The following is a 23,943-nucleotide window of genomic DNA, read 5'->3' as shown; positions in this document are numbered from 1 at the left end:
TCACCAGAGCCCAAGCAGATGCCAGTGCCATGGTCTTGAAACCCTAGAACTGTGAGTGAAATCAACTTCTTTTCTTTATAAAGCCTCGGGAACTTTCTTATAGCAACCCAAAATGGACACAAGCTCTTTGAAAAGGTCCAATGCACAAAATACTTCCAGCATCTCCTCAAATTCAAACGCTAGGACTCTATCTTACATTTTATGCTATCTCTTGGGGTCAATTTCTTACAAACTACAAATCCACTCCCATCTCCCACCATGTGTTCTAGAAGCCAGCAGGTTAGGATGCAGTGAAATGGGTTAGGGTCAAAGGAGAACTCACCTGACTGCACAGTTCTAGGTTCTGGGAATACACAGCGACCTGCCTCCTTGGCTGCTGCTCCTCTGATAGGTAGCTCGCAAACAGGATGAGGACGTCATAACCAAACTTGTCTGTGAATGCTTTCAAATCACTGGTGATATTGCTGTGAAACAGACAATTCTGAAACAACAGGACATTTGATATTAATGTCAGTCTGTGAAGAGCTGTGCCACAAATAAGTCCAACCTGATGACACATTAGGGACACTATTTATAGTTAGAGCCAAGTGAGATGAATACTTTGCTTTGAGAAAGTTTTACAAATTTTATGCTATGGCTTAAAATACACTTTTCTTACAGGTTTTCCCAAATCGATGGAGGAAGGACTCTTTGCCATCATTAAGAAATAGCATTACATTAGTAACAAATATCTTAACAACTTTCTCTAAAATACTTATTCAAATCCTTACTTCACAAAGCATATTTATTCTTTTTATCATTTATATGAATGTGGGTTATGTTCATAATCTAGTACTAGAAAAATAGGAGGGAATTAGTGTTCTCTATAAAATTTTCATTTGATATTTTTCATTTTTATAATTAAAATTTTAAATATAAAATATTTTGTATTCTATATTTTTATAATTTGAAAATTTTATTTGATGACTATTATTAGTTACAAATAGAAATTCCTGAGGATAAAATTAGTTGAGTTTACTGAGTGACTTTTACTGTAGCATAGAAGTGCAGAAGATGTTTATTTATTTGTTTGTTTTGTGTATGTAGTCCTGGGGATTGAAAACAGTGGAACTTTACCACTGAGTTACATCCCAAGCCATTTTTTAAAAAATTTATTTTTATTTTGAGACAGGGCCTCACTAAGTTGCTAAGGCTGGCCTTGAACTTGAGATCCCCCTGCTCACCCCAAAAGACTTTTATAACGAATTTTGACATCTGGTCTACTAGGTCTATGTGGCAGCTATGGAAGAATGAATAATTTCAGAAAGCACCCAAAACTGTGGCCCATATAATTCACAGAAAATGTGCTGGTCTCTTTTCCAGATTTATCTTCAGTGAGAACCACTTTGTCTACGTGATTCTCTTCCTGAAAGAAGAACAGTGAAGTCCACGTGCTAGCTCCTAGCACAACAACTGGCACATACTAGATGCTGAAGAACTATTTATTGCATGACAGGAGAGACACATACACAAAATCAACCTGTGCTGCACAATTCTGTATCATAGCTTACATACATGCATAGAGTCAGTCCCCTATATCTGTGGAATTGATCAACCGTGGATCACATATCTTCTGAAAAAGAAACTTACATATGTACAGACCTTTTTCTTTGTCATTATTTATGAAGCAATACACTATAAAATTATTTACATAGCATCTACATTATATTATATAATATCATATAAGTCATATACTTTAAATAAGTAATCTAGAGATGATTTCAAGTATAAGGGAGGATATATGGGGGTTATATGAAAATATTATGCCATTTTATATAGTGGACTTGAAATCTGCAGATTTGATTATTCAAAAAGGATCCTAGAACCAATTCCCCATGGACACTGAGCAATGACTTATACATACGTACCTACATATGTGTGTGTGTATCTATATAAAAATCACTGCATATAATCAATCAACTAACAGTCCATTGTGCTAATCAATAAAAAACATCATGATGTCCTCTCAAGAGATTAAACAATTCTATATTTTTTTCTGATCATAATAGTAATCAGAATTATTCCTGCTGCTGGTAAAACAGATTTTTAAATTAATTATTAACTAGTTTTTATTGGTGCATTGTAATTATACACAATAATAGTATTCACTGTGATATACATATGCACATACCATAATTTGGGCAATCTCATTACCCAATACCTCCTCTTTCCCTCTCCTCCTCCCTCCCATGCTGCTGGTAAGACAATACAGAAATGTATGCCATGGAGAGTGGAAGTGCATGGGCTCCTCCTCAGTTAGCCGCCGTGAAGAGCTGAACAGGGCAGAACACACCGTTGCAGTCTTTGTCCACATTAATATTTGTCAGAGGCAGCTCTTTGAAAATGAAGATTTGGTACTAGAGGATTAGACTATGTACCAGACACCCCAAATAGCCATAATACATGTACTCTGTAATTCTGCTGACTTGATGTTGAAGTCTGTGGGGCCCTTGAGGGAGTACATGAGACCTTGGCAGGTGTGCGGGCCCTGCCAATCACAGCCTCTCCAGGAGACTTTGCTGTCTCTTCTGTGGCAGTTACTCTCCTTAGATGTGTTACAAGGCCACTTTTCCTCTCAGGCTACAAGGAGTTGCATGTGGAAATTCACAAAGGTCTCAGGCTCTATTGCTGATGAATAAGTTTATAATGCTCCCTTACAATAGCTTTTGGAAACATGTATTCCACGAGCCATACTGTCATCTTTCGTGCTTTTTATTTATTGTCCAAATTGCATCATAACAATCTTTAAGTAGATTAAACAACAAACAAATTCACCCCTGGTAGAGGTCGATATTTAGAATGTATCTTTTTTTCTATTGGACCTCATCTTACACATAATATGAATTTGACAGAAAAAAAAAATTTCAAATCGTCATTGGTGATCATGTACAACCAGAGAAAAGAAAAGCTGTGCTACAATCGTGTATAATGAATCAAAATACATTTTTCTGTCATATATACCTAATTAGTATAAATAAATTAATTAATAATAAAAAGAACCTCCATGCTGAGCTTTCTGCAATTAGGAATTATGAAATATCTGGTCCTGAAGAGAAACAGGAGTGAACAACAACTTCCTACATCCTATCTTCAGTACCTAAAGGCTTTGGCAGGAGAAACCCTACAATTTTTCTGTCTAATTTTTTTCATTACGTATATAACCCTCCTTACATTTATAAATCCTTGAAAGAAGACACAAATTTCAAAGAGATTTTCACATATAGTAATGATTATCACTATACTCTTGGCTGCCATTCAAACAAGAGAGGGCAGGTTTTGCTCCTATCTGAGCACAAGATTCAAATGCAGAAGAATCAGCTTTATTCAAAGCCATTCTTGGGGATTGTTTGTTATTCCAATATATCAGTTGCATTCAACCTGTCTGGATTCTACTGTGTTATGCCGATGGCTCTAGTTTTCCTATCAGACTCCAGCCCAGTAGCACTGACCAAACCTGGCATCTTTTAAAAAATGCATTGTCTGGCCACATGCAGATCTACTGAAGTCCACTCTGCCTTTTCCACCCAGCCCAGATGATTCCTTGCACACTGAAATTTGCAAAGCACTGCCTCAGGGAGGCACTTCTCAATTGATTTTTTTTTTTTCCTGCAAACCAGTCCTCTGGGTTGTACTCACTCACAAGGCTTGTACTCACTCACACCCTCCGTCCTGATTCCTCACACTAGCATCATCATAAAAAATCACCCTGGGGTGTGTATTTCTGGGCAGCTTGCTAGAAATTCTTATGTAGCAAGTTGTATTAGAAAATGCAAGCATCTGTATTTTCATCATGTCTCTCAAAATGATTTTACAATCATATCTAACAGTGATACACTGTCTCAGTTTTCCTCTGGGTAACCCTGAATTCCACAGAATCAAATGAAATATTAATAAAAAAATTACATGAATCATTTTGGCATATTAGACAAAATACATTTTACAGTAACGCCAAAACAGAGATTGTCGTCAATGATGCCCTATCTACCCTAACATAATTGTTCAAACTGGATTCCATCCTTATTGGCCTTAGGATAAGGTGAAGAATTTCACATTTAGAATAGAATCAAACAAGGGAATGAGTGAGAATCTCAGGAACCCGAGCAGTACAGTCTGTTTGTTCTGCTTTTATGCCGGTGCTGTTTGCATAGGAGATAATTTATTATTGTCTTCTAGCTATGCAGGGAGTCCTGTGCTACGATGGCTCTTATGTTGCTGACAAGCTAGGCTGGCCCTGAATAAACAGCACTTCATCATCAACACAACACAACTGTAGATACAGGTTGGCATTTTATTTCCCCCATCTGCCTTCTACCTGATAAATTACTGTTTTAGTTACATGTATACAAATACGATTTGTTAATCTGCTCAAACATCTCCAAAACATTTCTCCCACCTTAAGTTAAAATTATATACGTGCATATGCATTCCTAATTAATTTTCTAGGGTTTAAAAAATAAAGAGGACCCTCCCCTTTAATTTACCATCTCCAACCCAGGCACACACCTCTTGTGCAGTGAGGTCCAGTCTATAATCACTGTATGGAATTGAGGTAGTTCTTTTACTAATCATTGGCAAAATCCCAGATTGATTCCACCAGTTAGGAAGAACAGCAATTGCTTTCTGCCTCAGTCTTTTGTCATGAATAGTTCCTAGGATTCCATCATTATGCATTTTTAGAGGTCGTGAGTCTTTTTGCCTGAGTAATTCCTAGTTATGAAATAGGAAGGTCTAGAAATGCTGGGAGAAAAAGACTTTACTATTTCCCAGTCACAAGCTAAGGTGTTGATCTCAAGAGCTTTATAAAAGGCCCTGAGGGCCCCCAGGCAGAAAAACAGAAATGATCCAGGTCTATTGGATCTGAGATAGCAATCGATAGTATCCAATAAATTTCCTGTGTACATGGTTGGAAGTGCACAGGCAACTGCAGTGGAAAATCCCACTCTTACACAATCCTATTTTACTTCTCATTCCACTGCTCTGAAAATTTTAGTCGTTATGCTATATGCTGGTAGCTTCCCTGCATCATATGAAATAAAAGTGATTTAAATAATGTCTTGTAAACGTCTGAGTACTTGAATGTGGATAGTCCTTGGGAGAGGAAAGCCCTGTCTCTTGAACCACTCACACTTGGTCACTTTTTACTGTCTTCTCAGTCATTCCTGTTGGGTGTTGGGCTCCATTTTTTCCCCCAAACTGCTCTTCTCAGAAGTATCGATTGTTGAGAGCCACAGCAGAAGGGGCCCCAGCAAACTTCCAGCTGCCAGCAAACTTCCAGCTGCCGGCTGATGATTGGCTCACAGTGGCCCCAGCAACATCTAGCTCATTGGCTCTTCTGCGGTGATGTTCATTGGGCTGTTTCCCTGCCCTTCAGACTGCCAGCTGATGATTGGCTCACAGCGGCCCCAGCAACATCTAGCTGATTGGCTCCTCTGTGGTGATGCTCATTGGAGATGCTCATTGAGCTGTTTCCCCGCCCTTTCGGACTGCCAGCTGATGATTGGCTCACAGCGGCCCCAGCAACATCTAGCTGATTGGCTTCTCTGCGGTGATGCTCATTGGGCTGTTTCCCTGCCCTTTCAGACCACGGAGCTGCTCATTGGGGGACTTCTTTGGCTCCGCCCATGCGACCCAGCCAATCAGCCTCAAGAGCAGGAGGATTGTGGGAGTGAGAGAGGCTTGTGTTTTGTGTGAGAGGCTTGTGGGAAGCCGGTGGTGGCAGTTGGGCTCTGAGGGTTTTTCCTGAGGAGCTGTTTTGTTTGGCCTGTGTGGTTCTAAAAATAAAGTTTGTTTCTTTTGACAAGTGGCTCCTGAATTGTGCCCAGCCAGACAGAAGTATCGATCACTTCCAGTTTGCCAAATATGAAAATCACTTTCCTGTTCTTGCCCTATTTGACTTTTCTGCAGAATTCCTCAGGTCCCCTCCCTCCTTCCTGAAGCACTTCATTCTCCTAACCTCATGTTCACCTTGTTTTTCTCCCAACTCACTGGCCACTCCTCAGTCACCTTTGCTGGTGGCTCTTCCTTATTAAGCCTTGAAATGTTCATTGTCTCAAACTGTGTTTCCCAGCCTGGCTCACCTTCTTTCTCTATGCATTCTCTTAGAGATCTTATCCAGTCATTTGGCTTTAAATCCATCCTTCTGCCAGTGATGACCTAATGCTCCCTGTAGGTCTCATCAGCCTCCCAAATACAGTAGGCTCCACCTCCTCCCCACTTCTTCTGAATGGCGCCACCAGCCACCCAGCAACTCATGCCAAACATCTAGCTTATTCTTGGTTCCTTTTCCCCTCACTCCTCATATAATCCATCAATGAATCCTTTAAAACATATCTCAAGTCCAAACACTTTTCTAATTTTTTTTTCCATCTTGATTGCTATCCTAGCCACAGCCACTATCATTTGTGGCCTGAACTTGGGTGACCCATTCCCAGGGGCTACTCTTCCACACTTGTCTCCCTACAATCAGTTATCAATAGGGAGTTTTAAAAAATCTAAATCTCATAATGACATTCTCCTGTTCAGAACTCACCAAAAATTTCCCAGTGCAATTATTGTTTTATGTTTTTAACTGGAAGGAGATAAGTTTCATCTCCTTGAGGGTAAGAGTTTGAATAAATAAATGAAATGGAATAGATGTAACAATAGAAAGAGTTGGAAAACATAAAGGACAATTTGCAATTGGAATACAAACAGCCATAAATAATATGTAAACTCATCAAAAAATTATTTGATAATAAAAATTTTAATCTTCTTCTATTATTGATAAATCTTTCTTAAAGATAATCTCATATACATTTTAGAAATACATTCTAAGGAAATAACTGGATATGCACACAAAGTTTGTGGACATAGCTACTTATGGGATTATTTCTTTAATAACTAAAACTTGGAAACAAAATCTAAATGTCCAATAACTGAGAAATGATTAAATAAATTATGAAACAATCATAAATGGAATATTATACTGCTATAAAATCATACTGTAAAGCAATACTTAGTGATACAAAAAACACTCAGTGTAATTTCTATACTCATATCAAATAGAATGTCAGTTCTGTATGTATTCTGGTAACATATTGAGAACTAGCATTAAATGGACATTAAAATACACTGATATTTAAAATTGTCACCATTAGGCAAATTGCTAATATTAAACTTCTTATGTCTCTCCATTATTTTAGTGAGCTCCCTGCAAGGTTTCTAGTAAAGGCTTTGGAGCCAGCCAGACAGGAGGAGACCATGGCTCTGCTACTCACTAGTTGAGCTACATAAGTTAATTCTTCTCAGAGCCTTGGTTCCCTGAACCCCCGTACCCAACAGAGGATTGTCATAAGAACTGAGAACGTGTATAACAGGTTGGCCTAGTGCCTGCCAGACAGTAGACAATAAACATTGGGTCTCCTTCCTTTCCTGGTTCTTAAGCTATCAAGAAGACATTCTCAAAAGCAAACAGGACTGGGTCATAGCTTAGTGGTAGAGCGTTGCCTAGCATGTGTGAGGCACTGGGTTCAGTTCTCAGCACCACATAGAAATAAAGATATTGTGTCTATCTACCACTAAAAATATTTAAAACAAACATACAAACAAAAAGCCATTCTCAGGATTTATAGGATTCATTTGATTCACAGGACATATTTTGCAAGAGTTCACATAGACTACAGTTCTTTGTTTTATAACCCTTACGATATATGTGAGTTCTTGAATGCTAATCAATCACACACATCTTTAAGCCACTTACATGATTGATGTAAAACCTATATGTGAGATTATGGAGGAAAGTGCACTAAGTGAAATATGAAGCTAAGTAACTTTCAAAATGATATATAAAACTGGGGGGTAAGGAAGTGTTCAGCTCGTTATTAGATTTTTAGCCCTTAATTCCAACTTAGAGTCAATGAATGAACTTGTATTTGCCACTATATAAACAACAGCTTTTAAAGTATGAAACAAAACAAAACAAACAAAAAAACACATAGTGATTTTTCCTTCAGTTAAATTGCCATGGGTACAGTCTTTCCCATCATTTCCCCTCCAACTGCCAAATAACCTGCAGTGAATTTTACTCCTGGTGCTCATTCTCTCCACTTCGGTCCAGCATTGTGGACTACATACACCATCTGAAGTGGTTGTCTCCCTTACAAATTAGAAATGAAATATACTGACTAAGGCTTTTATCATGTGAAATAAATTACTTTGTAGCATCAAGGACAAGCTATTCCTAGAATTGTTATATCTGAAAATCTTTTCCTTCTTGCAGGTAATAGAAAAATCAGGTGAGTAGCTATCATTCACAGGTAGGATTCTTGTAGATAAAAATCTTTACCAAGATTAAAAATACAGCTTGTACAGCTGCATTTTGAAGAACAGAGAGTCCTAGAGTTTGACGATCCATAACTACTTTGTAAGCACTGTGGGCAACATGGATTGCTGAGTTACTGAAATTTAAGAGTATAGTTTGACATTTATACTCTGCATGGATTTGTTTCTAGACTGAAGGCTTTTTTTTTTAAAATCAAGATATAAGAAAAATGCTGAGGTATGTATACAAATGTCCTAACTGAAAGCTTTATGATTTATGCTACCAAAATTCTGTTATGATGTTTAAGATATTCAGCAATAATAAAGTCTGATAATTTTGACAGGAAATGATTTATGAGAACACAATATGCATAAATTAAGAGATTTTATTTATTATGTTTTTATGCATTCTTTAATTGGTAAGCCAAGATATTTCCCATATTCTTCCTAGACATCATTTTTTACACACCATTGTTCTTATATATTTTTAGGGGAGCCAAGGCATCTTAATAACTTCACTGGAATCTTTTAAACTATATTATGCATCATATTTTGAAAATGAGTCAGATAGTACATATTTTCATTCTTTATAACTAAAGATAAAGCCTTTTTGTGAAAATAATTTATGTAAATGAAATATACTAGAATATATAAGTTAATGGATAGCACGTATACCAATATAATTTCATTTGTTGCTCAATTAATTTTATTGACTGAAATCAATGTTATATTGCCTATCATAATTCAAGCATTGATTCTGCATTCAGCATTCTGTTAAATGCTTTGCATCATTTTATTTAAACTTTAAGAGGCTTCTGTGAGGTCAGTAGTTGTCTGCTTTGCACTGAGGAAATGGAGGCTCTGGGAGTTAAGTAGTTTGCATCATGTGTGTGGAAAATGGAACTCCTGTCCAGGTTAGCCTGAAGTCAGAGACCATACTTTCACTCCTGTATTATCCTAATACGAGGAGATACTGAAGATATTACTCATTAATTCAGTTTTTAATTTAATAAAAATTATTTTAATCTGGATATGGTGGCATATGTTTGTAACCTCAGTGACTCAGTAGGCTGAGGCAGGAGGATTGCAAGTTTGAAGCCAGCCTTGGCAATTTAGCAAGGACTTAAGCAACTGTATCAAAATTAATAATAATAATAATAATAATAATAATAATAATAATAATATTTAAAGGATGTGGATGTGGCTCAGTGGTTAAGTGCCTCTGGGTTAAATTCCCATTACCAATAAAATAAAATGATATAATTTAAAACTATTTTTTCCATTCCATTTATTTCTATTTAGAATGATTCTCCCTTGTCACTATACACAAGCAAGAAATATTCTTGATTTTGACAACTGCTAATAATAATACACTGCTTAAACTTTTTTTTTTTCTAGTCAGTACTGGGGATTGAACTCAGGGTGCTTTACCACTGAGCTACATCTCAGCCCTTTTTGTTTTTTGAGACAAGGTTTCACTGAATTGTTTAGGGCCTTGCTACGTTGCTGAGATTGGCCTTGAACTTGTGATCCTCCTGCCTCAGTCTCCTGAGCTGCTGGGATTACAGACGTGTGCCACTGTGACCAGGTAAACTTTTGAAGATCTGATATTACCATGTATTATTATTGATTTCCGGTTTCTTGCTTACTCTATAAAGTGTAAATGTGGAATGACTGTTAATAATATGTAAGAACCTAAAACTGGAAGCCTGAGAAAGCATCTATAAAAAAGAATGTTGTTATATCCTTGCAGCAATAGTATTTTTGAAAAGTTTGGCATCCATGTATATTCAGGAGTGAAAAGCAGTACACACAACCTAATTGCTGGTTATCCAAAATTAGCCCCATGTATTTTCCATATGGGAAATACATGGGGCTAATTTTGTGCTCTAGTAGATTAGACACCCCCAAACAGAAGAATCTACTTTACCATTCAGTGTGTAAAAATCTCATTATTTAAAGATGCTCTCAACATAACTTATCTTCTGCTCAAAAGTCCACCGAAAAGCAAGAATTAGAATTTGTGGAAGGGAGTAGAAGACTCAAGAGGATTGTTTTGTTTTCCTCTGATGGAGTAGGCATCTTAATAGGAGAAGTCTATAAGAGCAGAGTCTTCTTATTAAGGCATGACTATCAAAGATATTTATAATAATGTTATCAATCTGCAGGTGCTTTGGTTTAGGTCATGCATATCATAAGAAAGGAAAATCTAAAAGTCTTAGAAGCCATAAGCCTTATAAGGTGCCCACTTGAAAGAATTCCAGAATAGAAGGAATTATTAATTGAAAATTAATTATTTTTAGGTCATGGAACAAGTATTACTTATCCCCATAACCACATCATTAATGAAGAAAGAAAAGAGGTGGTGGGAATTGGGAAATAATTCACCTCAAAGCATAGGTTTAAAATAAGAACTTAAAAAAAAAAAAAAAACACCAAAACTCTAAGCTGGTTTCAGGTTAGCCTGAAATTGAGTTGAAATTCTATCCTTTCCTCAGTATCTCCATCATAAAAAGGAATAGTGTCACTCCAGTGAAAAGTTGACCCTGGGCAAAGGTGCTTAAACACTGCACTTCACCACAGAAAGTCCTGGACGGACTCTCACAAGCAGTTAGTAGAAGACTTAGATGCCAGGAGGTCTCAACCAATTAAATACAGATAAGTCATCACCTCATAAACCAGGTCAGCCTAATTTACAGTTTTCTTTAAGGACAAACTGACAATCACTAAAACTTTCAACTACTGAAAATAGTGAGGAAAGGCAGATGATTGCAACCTTTTCCTGAAGGCCTCTTTCTTGTTCATGTATGTTTCCAAGGATTTTGGGGAATGAATAATTCAGGACTCATGTGCAAAGGGCAACCCAGCGACCAAGCATGCTTTATTTTTGAAATGGCAGAAGCTGGGCAATAGTCTAACTATAAACTAGAAATAATAGCAATAAATTATTTTTATAATTATGTACACATATAAAAAAAATTGGCTTGTTTTGAGCCATGAGCCTGAACACTCAATAGCTTTATTTATTTTCCTTTGTAAAAATAAATCAACTAGCTTCAAGAATATTTAGAAAAAGCAGGAGAACTTCCTTCCTCTCTGGTTCCTTCCTCTTTCTGCTTCATGGAAACCACCAGTGGTGTCTCCAGAGCCTTGTGGTACAGGGCGTTACACACGTTTTGGATTCGTCTAAGCTGTGTCAATATTAACCTGACCAAATAAAGATCAAACTGCCTCCTTTGTTCCTCATGCTCTTCACATGGGGAGCACAATATGGCTCTTGTCAGAGGTGCTTCATCATTTGGGCTCAAGGAAACTGTCAGTACAGTTTGGGAGTTCGTTCTTCATGGGCAGATATCCTGATGGGTCTAATGAAGCCTTTCTGCTGACAACTCATTTGCTAAAAATACCCAACCATCACCAAGTTTAAATGGGGAATGTGGTTGGGTCCTCTTTGCTATCAACTCAATGAAAGTAATTCATTAATTTTTTTGAAGTGTAAAAATATCTATTCATCAAGGCCCACACCTCTCACCACCCATATATGTGTCTTGCTTGGATCCATTTGCTCACTGATAAACTTTATGTCTTGCTTAAATTGGAATATAATAGGGTAAACACCAATCTTCGAGCACACATGCAGAGCCAACAGTCTGTGTGTGCCATTTGTTGCAATCTGAGCTAATTACCAGAAACCCCCTCCTGAAAACAGATACACTCTGGTGTTTGTGGTTTTATCTTTCTTTGGGGATGTCTGTATGGGGTGCCTGAGGAATTCCTTTTCAGGTAGGACATGGCATTGTTGTGATCCTCTGGATTGCAAGTCACAGGGACCTAACTGGCTTACATAGAAAGACACAGAAGAATTTGGAGAGCATTCTTACAAAAACCAAGGGAGAACTGGGTGAACTGGGACAGCCAGGAGGCTGTTGGCCCCCCTGCCTCTCCATCCTCTTTGGGCTTCATCTGCCCTCCCAAGGTCAAGTGGCAGCCTCCGTGTGGTAGGGAACATTGGTGGCTGCAGAAAATCAGTGCAGATCTTAGAGTCAAGAGCCTATTTCCTTTTGATCTTGAGTTCCAAAATCCTGGAGAAATAACTGTGGTTGTTACAATTGGTTTGGTTCCCTTGCTTTGGGGCAAAACAATTGAAAGACCATAAAACGCAGAGATGGCACTAGTTACAAGGAAATTGGTAGATAAAGAGTCGTTTCCTGGAAGAGGGATGATGAGGAGATAAACCCGTAGTTGGCACTTGAGATACCAGGCATAAAGGTCTCTCTCTCTCTCTCTCTCTCTCTCTCTCTCTCTCTCTCACACACACACACACACACACACAGAATACACACATGCGATAATACTTCAAATCCTTATTTTATTTCCAGCCAACCCTCATCATAGAAAGAGACAAGATGTTTGGAAAGATAACTTTTGTATTAACTTTGATTTTCATGGAATTTTGCACCCTAATTAAAAAGGGTATCATAGGACAAGGGATGTGGCTCAGCAGTAGAACTCTGCCTAGCATGTGTAAAGACCTGGGTTCAAGCCTCAGCATCACAAAAAGAAAAAGAAAGTGTTTCTAAAATCCATAAAAGTGTGCGGAGTAAAGATTTGTTCCCAGGATGTAGGCTCCCTGTTTCTCTCTCTTATTGTTTCTTTTGCTGAGAAAAAACTTTTTAGTTTGAGTAAGTCCCATTTGTTGATTCTAGTTGTTAACTCTTGCGCTATGGGTGTCCTATTAAGGAATTTGGAGCCTGATCCCACAGTATGTAGATCATAACCAACTTTTTCTTCTATCAGATGCCGTGTCTCTGATTTAATATCAAGCTCCTTGATCCATTTTGAGTTAACTTTTGTGGATGGTGAGAGATAGGGATTCAGATTCATTTTGATGCAAATGGATTTCCAGTTTTCCCAGCACCATTTGTTGAAGATGCTATCCTTCCGCCATTGCATGCTTTTAGCCCCTTTATCAAATATAAGATAGTTGTAGTTTTGTGGATTGGTTACTGTATCCTCTATTCTGTACCATTGGTCCACCCACCTGTTTTGGTACCAGTACCATGCTGTTTTTGTTACTATTGCTCTGTAGTATAGTTTGAAGTCTGGTATCGCTATACCGCCTGATTCACACTTCCTGCTTAGCATTGTTTTTGCTATTCTGGGTCTTTTATTATTCCATATGAATTTCATGATTCTCTTTTCTATTTCTGCAAGAAATGCTGTTGGGATTTTGATTGGCATTGCATTGAACTTATAGAGAACTTTTGGTAATATTGCCATTTTGATGATGTTAGTTCTGCCTATCCATGAGCAGGGTATATTTTTCCATCTTCTAAGGTCTTCTTCTATATCTTTCTTTAGGGTTCTGTAATTTTCATTGTATAAATCTTTCACCTCTTTTGTTAGGTTGATTCCCAAGTATTTTATTTTTTGGGGGGATATTGTGAATGGAGTAGTTGTCCTCATTTCCCTTTCAGAGGATTTGTCGCTGATATACAGGAATGCCTTTGATTTATGCGTGTTGATCTTATATCCTGCCACTTTGCTGAATTCATTTATTAGCTCTAATAGCTTCTTTGTAGACCCTTTTGGGTCTGCTAGGTATAGAATCATATCATCTGCAAACAGTGATAATTTAAGTTCTTCTTTTCCTATTTTTATGCCTTTAATTTCTTTCGTCTGTCTAATTGCTCTGGCCAGTGTTTCAAGGACTATGTTGAACAGAAGTGGTGAGAGAGGGCATCCCTGTCTTGTACCCGATCTTAGTGGGAATGCCTTCAATTTTTCTCCATTCAGAGTGATGCTGGCCTGTGGCTTATCATAAATGGCTTTTACAATGTTGAGGTATGATCCAGTTATCCCTAATTTTTCTAGAGTTTTGAACATAAAGGGATGCTGTACTTTGTCGAATGCTTTTTCTGCATCTATCGAGATGATCATATGGTTCTTATTTTTAAGTCTATTGATGTGGTGAATAACATTTATTGATTTCCGTATATTGAACCAGCCTTGCCTCCCAGGGATGAATCCTACTTGATCATGGTGTATAATTTTTTTGATATGTATTTGAATCCGATTCACCAGAATTTTGTTGAGGATTTTTGCGTCAAGGTTCATTAGAGATATTGGTCTGTAGTTTTCTTTCTTTGAAGTGTCTTTGTCTGGTTTCGGAATCAGGGTGATGTTGGCCTCGTAGAACGAATTTGGAAGTTCTCCCTCTTTTTCTATTTCCTGAAATAGCTTGAAAAGTATTGGTGTTAGTTCCTCTTTAAAGGTTTTGTAAAACTCTGCTGTATACCCATCCGGTCCTGGGCTTTTCTTAGTTGGTAATCTTTTTATGGTTTCTTCTATTTCCTCTATTGTTATTGGTCTGTTTAGGTTGTCTATGTCCTCCTGACTCAATCTGGGCAGATCATAAGACTTAAGGAATTTATCTATGCCTTCACTATCTTCTATTTTATTGGAGTATAAGGATTCAAAATAATTTCTGATTATCATCTGTATTTCTGAAGTGTCTGTTGTGATATTGCCTTTTTCATCCCGTATGCTAGTAATTTGGGTTCTCTCTCTTCTTCTCTTCGTTAGCATGGCTAAGGGTCTGTCAATTTTATTTATTTTTTCAAAAAACCAACTTTACTCCGCACACTTCAGATAGAGCCCTAATAACCAGAATATACAAAGAACTCAAAAAATTAGACAATAAGATAACAAATAACCCAATCAATAAATGGGCCAAGGACCTGAACAGACACTTCTCAGAGGAGGACATACAATCAATCAATAAGTACATGAAAAAATGCTCACCATCACTAGCAGTCAGAGAAATGCAAATCAAAACTACCCTAAGATACCATCTCACTCCAGTAAGATTGGCAGCCATTAGGAAGTCAGACAACAATAAGTGCTGGAGAGGATGCGGGGAAAAGGGCACTCTTGTTCATTGCTGGTGGGACTGCAAATTTGTGCAGCCAATTTGGAAAGCAGTATGGAGATTTCTTGGAAAGCTGGGAATGGATCCACCATTTGACCCAGCTATTCCCCTTCTCGGTCTATTCCCAAAAGACCTAAAAAGAGCATGCTACAGGGACACTGCTACATTGATGTTCATAGCAACACAATTCACCATAGCAAGATTGTGGAATCAGCCTAGATGCCCTTCAATAGATGAGTGGATAAAAAAAATGTGGCATTTATACACAATGGAGTATTATTCTGCAGTAAAAAATGACAAAATCATAGAATTTGGAGGGAAATGGATGGCATTAGAGCAGATTATGCTAAGTGAAGCCAGTCAATCTTTAAAAAACAAATACCAAATGACTCCTTTGATATAAGGGGAGTAAACAAGGACAGGGTAGGGACAAAGAGCTTGAGTAGAAGATGTACATTAAACAGGGACGAGAGGTGGGTGGGAAAGGGAGTGAGAAGGGAAATCGCATGGAAATAGAAGGCAATCCTCAGGATTATACAAAATGACATATAAGAGGAAAGGAGGGGTAAGACAAGATAACACAAAGGGAAGAAATGATTTACAGTAGAAGGGGTAGAGAGAGAAAAGGGGAGGGGAGGGGAGGGGAGGGGGGATAGTAGAGAATAGGACAGACAGCAGAATACATCAGACACGAGAAAGGCAATATGTCAATCAATGGAAGGGTAACTGATGTGATGCAGCAATCTGTATACGGGGTAAAATTGGGAGTTCATAACCCACCTGAATCAAACTGTGAAATATGATGTATTAAGAACTATGTAATGTTTAAGGGTAACTGATGTGATACAGCAATCTGTATACGGGGTAAAATTGGGAGTTCATAACCCACCTGAATCAAACTGTGAAATATGATGTATTAAGAACTATGTAATGTTTTGAACGACCAATAATAAAAAAATAAATAAATAAATAAATAAATAAATAAAAAAATAAATAAAATCCATAAAAGTATTAAACATATAAAATGAAAACTATGTGTGAATAATTAAAAATATACTATCCAAACAATCAGGAAAAAGAGGCCAAAGCTCCTTTTTTTTTTTTTTTTTTTTCTTGTAGGTCAGATAAGGGAATCTCTTTTTGGTCTCTGAAATCTTCAGACGCTCAAGTTACCACAGCCATAATACTGCTATTGCTGTTAGTAGCATCCATGAGGCCTTATAAATTACCTACAGCCCCTGACCTCAAGGTAGAAAGGAAGCCCTGGAGTGTTCTGGTAGTACAAGAGTTTATTTGGGTGTTATTATTTTAACCAAGAATTATTTATGAAATGGCTTCAAATAAGCCAAATCCAGGGGGAAAAAAACAAAAAAACACATTTATCACTGGTAAAAATAAATCACTTTAAAGCAGGTTTCCTCCACTGGGGAACTGGTATTTTGGGCTGGACAATTCTTTGTTGTTGGAGGCTGCTCTGTGCAGTGCAGAATGTTTAGCAGCATCCTGGCTGACCACTAGATGCCAATAGTAAACTCCCTATCCCTATTGTGACAATCACCTGTGTCTCCAGACATTGCCAAATGTCCCCTTGGGACAAAGTCAGCCCAGTTAAGAACCACTGCCCTACAGAATAACAGCAGGAGAGTCTTGTAAACGTAACAAGTCACACATGCTTTTTTTCAGAAATGTTACTCCACAAAGCAAGACACAGTTCATTCTTTCTGGGTAAAGAGGTAGGAGTGTTATAGAAATAAGTCAGGGATGGGAGCTTTTGCATGGATGCTTTATACTAACTGGCCAAAGGTTTCCATTTTCTAAGCTGGTATAAATAATGGGATTCCTATCAATTGTCTTTTAGTTAGATTGGTATGCTTATAAACAGCAATTTTATTCTCTTAGGCAAACAAAAAGAAGCATGATGGCTTAAAAGAAAGAGCAAGAACTTTGTTAAACATCACTTTCTACTTCAGGAAAGTGAAGTTCACACAGGTATTTCCCAGAATGGCTTTTTTTAAAAAAAATAATAGAAAAGTTGTATTATTCCAAACCAAACAGAGCATTTTTTTAAACACTAAATTTTATATTTGGGATTCCTGAAAATCTGCTAACTTATTTTTTAACCATAGGAAACCTAAAGTGTTACTGATATTTTGACAATATCGATGTGTCATCCAAAGATGCCTGCAAATATTTAGTGAATGGCCAGCAGCCTTGCCAGACAACTGAGGATATGTAGAGAAATTTATCAGAAAAACCCATTTCCAGGTCTGAATTACCTAAACATGTGCATCCATATCAGCCTTTTTTACCCTCCCCCCAATTTTTATGGCTATATTATCATTATTTGAGAACATATTTTATTGAGAGTATGCCTCATTTCATTCTATAATGTGTTCCAAAGCATTCATCTTAAAAAGTAACTATTTCTACTTCATCAGTATATTAAAGGTTGTATAATTATATTAACTAGTATGAACAGGTTTGGAGCAAACACAGCTGATACTTGGTAAACATTGAATTTAGGCACAGGGTGTGCACACACCTGTGCTTTCTTAGAGAGTTTTAAGTTAGCTTCGAGCATTCAGCTGAGGTTATCAGTCAGTATGTTCTATAGAACAGAATGGAGAATGTTGTTTAGCTCAGAACATTAGTTAGGAGACGATCAATATAGAGAATTTCTCTTAGCAGAGGCAAGTTGTACAGCTTTACCCGCTCATCCCTCAACATCAGGATGTTGAGTCTCAAGATAGAGTAACTTAAACCTCTTAAATACAATCACCTCGAATCAGCTTGTTAATCTACAGACTCTGATTTAGTATGATGGGGCCCGAGATGTTCATGTATCTCTACAAGCTCTCAGACATTGGCTGTGCTGCCAGTCTGGGTACCACACATGGAGTGTTAGAAGCCATAAAAAAGGAGCGGAGTCTACGAGTCCACTATGAAAAAAGAAAAGAAAAAAGATAATTCTATAAATGAATCTGAAAGAAAGTAATGAATATTCTTAATAGCTCTCTTTGGAAAAATGAGAAACCTAGAGAGTGAGACTTACCTAAAGAATAAAGCATTCTCATATGATAGAGGAAATGATTTCAAGCTAAGAATATGAGAACAGAATGGGGGCTTGCACTTACATTTTGCTAGCCACCAAAGCCAACCTCTTTTGCTTATAGGAAAGGAGTCAAACCTTTATACCCAAATGCCCCTACTCCTCTACCACCAGCAAACATCTAATCTTTGAAGGGCCCTGATACATGCATTCATGTCATAGAAAACTGAAACTTAGACACATATTTCGGAAAGGCAACCTTCTCTTTGTTGGTAATGATCTCAATCTCTAAGAAATCCATCACTGACACCCGACACACACCATTGGCTTGATTTTTGTGTGTGTGTGTGTTTTGAATCATCCTATGTTGTTTCCTTTTGTTTAGTCTAACTTTAGAATTAAGCAATTGCTCTTATTGTCTTATTTCTTATACAGCTGCAAAGACAGGCAAGCCAGTTATCCAAAGTCTCCAGTTGGCAGGCCCAATTAACTTGAGAATGTGCAGTGTCCAGGTTGGGTAGTTTATCTGTGTCTGGTTTTTCCTGGGGCTTGAGATGTCACATTAGTGAGGCTCAACGAGCATCCGTCTTTTCTAGTCTTGGCTTCCGGCACATCTCTTGCAGACAGCTCCTTCTGAGATGGATTAAATGAGTTAGAAGTAGACCTCCAGCGACCACTGGGCCCCAAGCCAAGGCTCATGATTAAGAAAACCTCTGTGTCTGTCTCTCTAACTGTATTTATCTATTTCCTTGCTCTTCCTCCATTATTCTCAACTCTTTTCTGACTCTCATCCTACATCTTGTGTTTACCGTGTCTCTTGATTTCATCAAGAGGCCATGTAGAGTGACGGATTACTGTACCTTCTAGGTTTAAGCATGCTATGAAGCACACACAGTGACTAAGTCACCTAATGACAAAGTTCTCAGAACATGGACCTGTTGTTAAGTAACACTTGGCTGCACTTCCCAAGACAGAACTGAACTTCTGTCTATGACATTTATATTGATTTTTAAAATTTTCTGAAAATAGCTAGGAGCCTCGCTTGCTGGGAAATAACAACAGAATCATATTTCTGTCTGCTTTGAGAGAATGTTCTTCTACCTGACTCAGGAGCCACAGGCATGAGTCCTTGCTTCTGTGTTGCTGTGCTCAGCCATCCCCAGTGCATCACACACACACACACACACACACAGACATACACACACACACACACACACACACACACACACACACACACAGTATAGCACTGTTCCAACAGCTGTTGGAGGGCTGGCGCAGTGCAGAAAGCTGCTCTGAAGTCTCATCTCACAATCAGGGACGGTGCTCAAGGTATCTGTGGCTGACTATATCATGAAGTAGGGAGGAGCCATCCTTGTTCCTGTGGCTGGTGCAGGGCTGTCTTCACTCCCACACTGAGCTCCAGGTGGCAGATGACACAGGCTGAGTCCTCCATCCACAAGGGCCACAGTAACGGTTTCAGGAATAATATGTGACCTGAGTCAGATGGATAAGAGGCTTCACTGGAGTTTTGTAAAGCTTTCTCTTCCCCTGATATCCAGAGATCTAAGAATCACATAAGCTTGGGGCTACCCGTGGGCATCTTGGGGAGTCATGGAAAGAGTCTTCCTGAGAATGAAGCCAACATGGAGAGACACAGAGGCAAGAGAGGGAGAAAAAGAGAGAAACCCTGGTGATTTAGTTCAAGTTGAAGAATATCAGAAGCTAAATATCTTCTGGATTATCACTCCAGCAATTAATTCACTGTTTTCCTTAAACAAATCTGAATTGCTTCTGTCACTTACAACCAAAGAACTAGAGAAATAAATGTAGGGCTTCTGAAAACTTACTAAATGATTATAATAGAAGCAAATATTTTCAGATGCAGAGTTGACTTTAAGAAAAAAAATTCCAAATCATTACTTTTTACATTTTAGAGTCTTTAACCTTTTATTGAAGATCATTTTGTTGTTGTTGCTTTGTTTTCCCCATTAGTCAATGAAGGGCTAGTCCCAGGTGGCTAATAATTAAGTTACCAAGACACAAAAAGAATTGGCAAGCCTACCATCTGGACTCCTGGAAGCCATGGAGGAGGAAAACAGCACAAATGACTGGAAGGCCGACCAGGGAAGACTTCAGGGCCACTTACTGGATTATCCTAGCCTGGGAAAATTTTATTGAATATAGGCTGACAACATGCAAAGAATCAAAATCTAAAAGTGCTGTGATACTTAAAGAGAAAGTAAAATTCTATGTCTATAGAGCAATTTTGGCTTTTCTAAAAAATGATCAAAGTAATCTGAATTGGTGCTTGCCAATTCTCTAGCTGGTAATAGAATAATGATTTTGTGATAACCATGTAACAAGAAGAAAGCTGAAGCTCAAGAAGTTCAGGAATATTCCCAATATTAGACATAGAGATTTGATGGTGGAGCAGGAGCCAGAACCCAAGTTTTCTGAGCTTTATTTGAGTACATTTATATGTGCCATTTATTCTCATTTATAGTTGAGTGTCACAATCTGATAAGGACAAAGATAGAATCTTCTTTTTTCATATTATCTTTCTCTTTTTTATATTTATTTTTTATTTATCTTTCTCTTAATCATTTCTCATCTCCTATTATAATCTAAAGAGAAATATGAGATACCAAATCTGGATAGCCAATAAAAATATTTTGCAGTCTCATAGCTTAGTAAGGGGTGGTGTGTGTGTGTGTGTGTGTGTGTGTGTGTGTGTGTTTTCAAAAACTTCAAAGAGAAAATCTCTCTATACTTTTATTTTCAGAGATAGTATAAGTACTGTGGTGGTAGGCTTTCAAGAGAGACAGTGTTGGCATGTGCAAAATACACATACAGAAAAGAAGAAATTGGGCAAAATGTCATATGATGTGCCTTATGCCACAGATAATTTCTCGTCAGATACATAAAAGAAAGAGGAGGTTCCAATGTTAATCCCTCAAGAAGGAAAATAAAGTGAACAGGAAGTAAATAATTTATGATTGGTATGTTAGTCCATTCAGGCTGCTGTAACTAAATACCATAAATTAGATCACTTATAAACAACTAAAGTTAATTTCTCATACTTTTGGAAACTGGAAAGTCTAAGATCAATGTACTGACAGATTTGGTGTCTGGAGAACCAATTTCCTGATTCATGGGCTACTGTCTGTCTCTTCACTGTGTCTCACATAGTGGAAACGGCAGGAGTCTCTCTGGGGCCCCTTTTAGGAGGGCACTAATCCCATTCAAGAGGGCTCTGCTGCCATGACCTAATCACCTCCCAGAGACTCACCTCCCAGAGACCCATCTCCCAACACCCTTACCTGGGGGATTGGGATTTCAGTCCATGAATTCTGGGGCAGCACACACATTCAGACCACAGCAAGCAGGGAAAGTGAAGCAGGTACTTCTTTTGCCATGACCTAATTCTTGGGCTTTCTGGTGTTCCAGCCTCTGAACCATAGCAGCAGAGTAAGATTCCGTGAACACAATGACACTCTCACCTACTGCCCCAGTACAGGTACTGAGAACTGAAAGCCTCCCTACCCTCCACATTGACCCAAGAAAAGTCACTTCTAGGACACAGCATCCTCCTATGGGAAGAAGTGAGTTGGGAAGCTGAGTGGCCACTCCTATTTCTGTTCTCAAAGAGTCCTGCTGTGGTCAACAGCAGCCATGGTTTTCTCATGCGTAGCTGCATCCCTTCTTGGGAAGATAAAACTAAGAAATGTGCTCATTTGTAGGCTTGCTGTAAATAGAATGTGAGGGTCTAGCTTGGGTTTTCTTTTCCTTATTTAAAGGTAAGAGTCCACAGGTAAACTAGCAGGTTGATAACTCTAGGAATTATCAAGCTTTGGCACTTGGTTGCCTCCAGCCCTAAGCTTCCATGAGAGAGGCACAGATGAGCACTCAAACCAAACTCAATATTGAATCACTGGCAGTGCTTGACTGTACACTAAGATCAGTGAGAACAGACATTTATACATACGGCTGCAGGGCAACCTGGAAGGGTGTGGAGTGCAAGACTAAACAGAAATATTACAGATCCCATGTCCAGAAATTGTTCCAGTAGCTGACTATTTTAGCAACGTAGCTTCAGGTACACATTTACATGCAATAACTCATAGTCTACCAAATAAATCCCAGGCAAACAGTAATGCAAAAACATATTTCCTGCTGTCAAGAAAATTTCTGGCAAAATTAATCAACCATTCATCCATTCAGGCTCTTTGCATACCCTTTTGTCAAAGAGGGAATACTAAGAGATTTCTTTTCTCTTTCACGCACTCATTTCAATGAATTGAAGAATCCATCAAGCTTGAGTTGATTTATTGAACTGTCTCTTAGCTCAGCAGTACAACTACAGCAAATGAACTGATAACTTCTCCTAAAACCAGCAGTGATTTGATTCAACAATATCTGATTTATTTAACTCTTTAGAATTCTAGATTTAACTTACTCCTTAATTTCTAAAATAGCACATATTTTTTGGATAAAAGCTTACATATTTGCACGCATTATTTAGTTTTCTGATAGCAGTGATTGAAGCATATAGATTATAGGATTTTTTCTTTAAAAGACTTTTAAAACATTTAAGTTAGGTAGTTAAAAAAAAAAGATTTAAAGACTTAGAATCCTTTTCCAGTTTAAACTGTTTGTTTTGGTGGTTAATGTTTATCCTTAACAATACCAGTCACTTCAGTTTAAAGCACTAAAGACTAGACTTCTTATTTTTATATTTATTTTAATCATCCTGCCAGGTAAGAAGAAGTACCATGAGGGGACACTTAAGGGATGAACATTAGAGAGAAACCAAGCAGAATATTTAAACATGGATTTCATCACCAAACCCTGTCCACTGAGCCCCACAGAGCCCATTTATCAAACATCGGCTTTGCCTTTTTCTTTGTAAAGATGTACGACCTTTGCCTATTAGATTTCATTAACAGGGCACCATACAAGGCTCCTTTGCACATGGCAGGATAGAAAGCTCAACATCCTCGCCTGAAGGATTTGTGGGAACAAGCTCATCTTCAATCTTTGTCCCTGGGAGGCACTTTTAACACCTGCCAACCACAGCACTATCATCAGAAAAACATTTAGAGATTTATCTTCGGGCTGGTAATTATAAGAGATAATTTGTTTGGAGTATGGATAAAGTTGGTCTAGCATAAACAAACTAGAGGCTCAAATTACATGACGAACATCATTAACTATTGATTTAACCACTGCGGGTCTGCAAGCTCCCTGATATTCCCTGAAGACGGTGGGTTCCTAAGCTGCACCTTTGGCCCCCAAATTCATGAGTCCAGAGGGGGATGCATTTCAGTGCCTGCTTAGCATCAAGCTTGGTTTCCATCATTTCCCTTCTTTTGAGCATCTAACCTCTGTCTAGAACTCTAAATGGTAAATTAAAGAGAAAAGAAGGATAAAAGCATTATAGAAAGTATGTTAGTGGTTCCTGGAATTCTGGGGAAGAAGGGAATGGGAGTAACCACTAATGGGTTATCAGGTCTCTTTTTGGAGTGATGAAATGTTCAAAAATTGGACAATGCAGAAATCTGTGAATATATTAAAAACTGCAAATTATATAATTATATAAAAGATGTATGCTCTAACATGTGAATTA

General features: G+C 38.0%; 1 protein-coding gene across 6 annotated transcripts in view; it reads right to left on the bottom strand.

Moving 5' to 3' along the window:
* The window catches only part of Prune2 (prune homolog 2 with BCH domain), a 260,170-nt gene that overhangs the window by 92,814 nt on the left and 143,413 nt on the right, over window positions 1-23,943 (bottom strand). For all 6 annotated transcript variants that reach the window (XM_026394031.2, XM_077797009.1, XM_077797008.1 and 3 more), the window contains exon 7: window positions 323-481. In XM_026394031.2, coding sequence (XP_026249816.2) covers window positions 323-481 — 159 coding nt within the window. The remainder of the gene's footprint in view (window positions 1-322; window positions 482-23,943) is intronic.

This window comes from Urocitellus parryii, chromosome 4, assembly GCF_045843805.1.
Source record: "Urocitellus parryii isolate mUroPar1 chromosome 4, mUroPar1.hap1, whole genome shotgun sequence".
Classification (NCBI taxonomy): domain Eukaryota; kingdom Metazoa; phylum Chordata; class Mammalia; order Rodentia; family Sciuridae; genus Urocitellus; species Urocitellus parryii.
The sequence above is the reverse complement of the archived record's forward strand: the minus strand, read 5'-3'. Positions and strand labels throughout refer to the sequence as shown.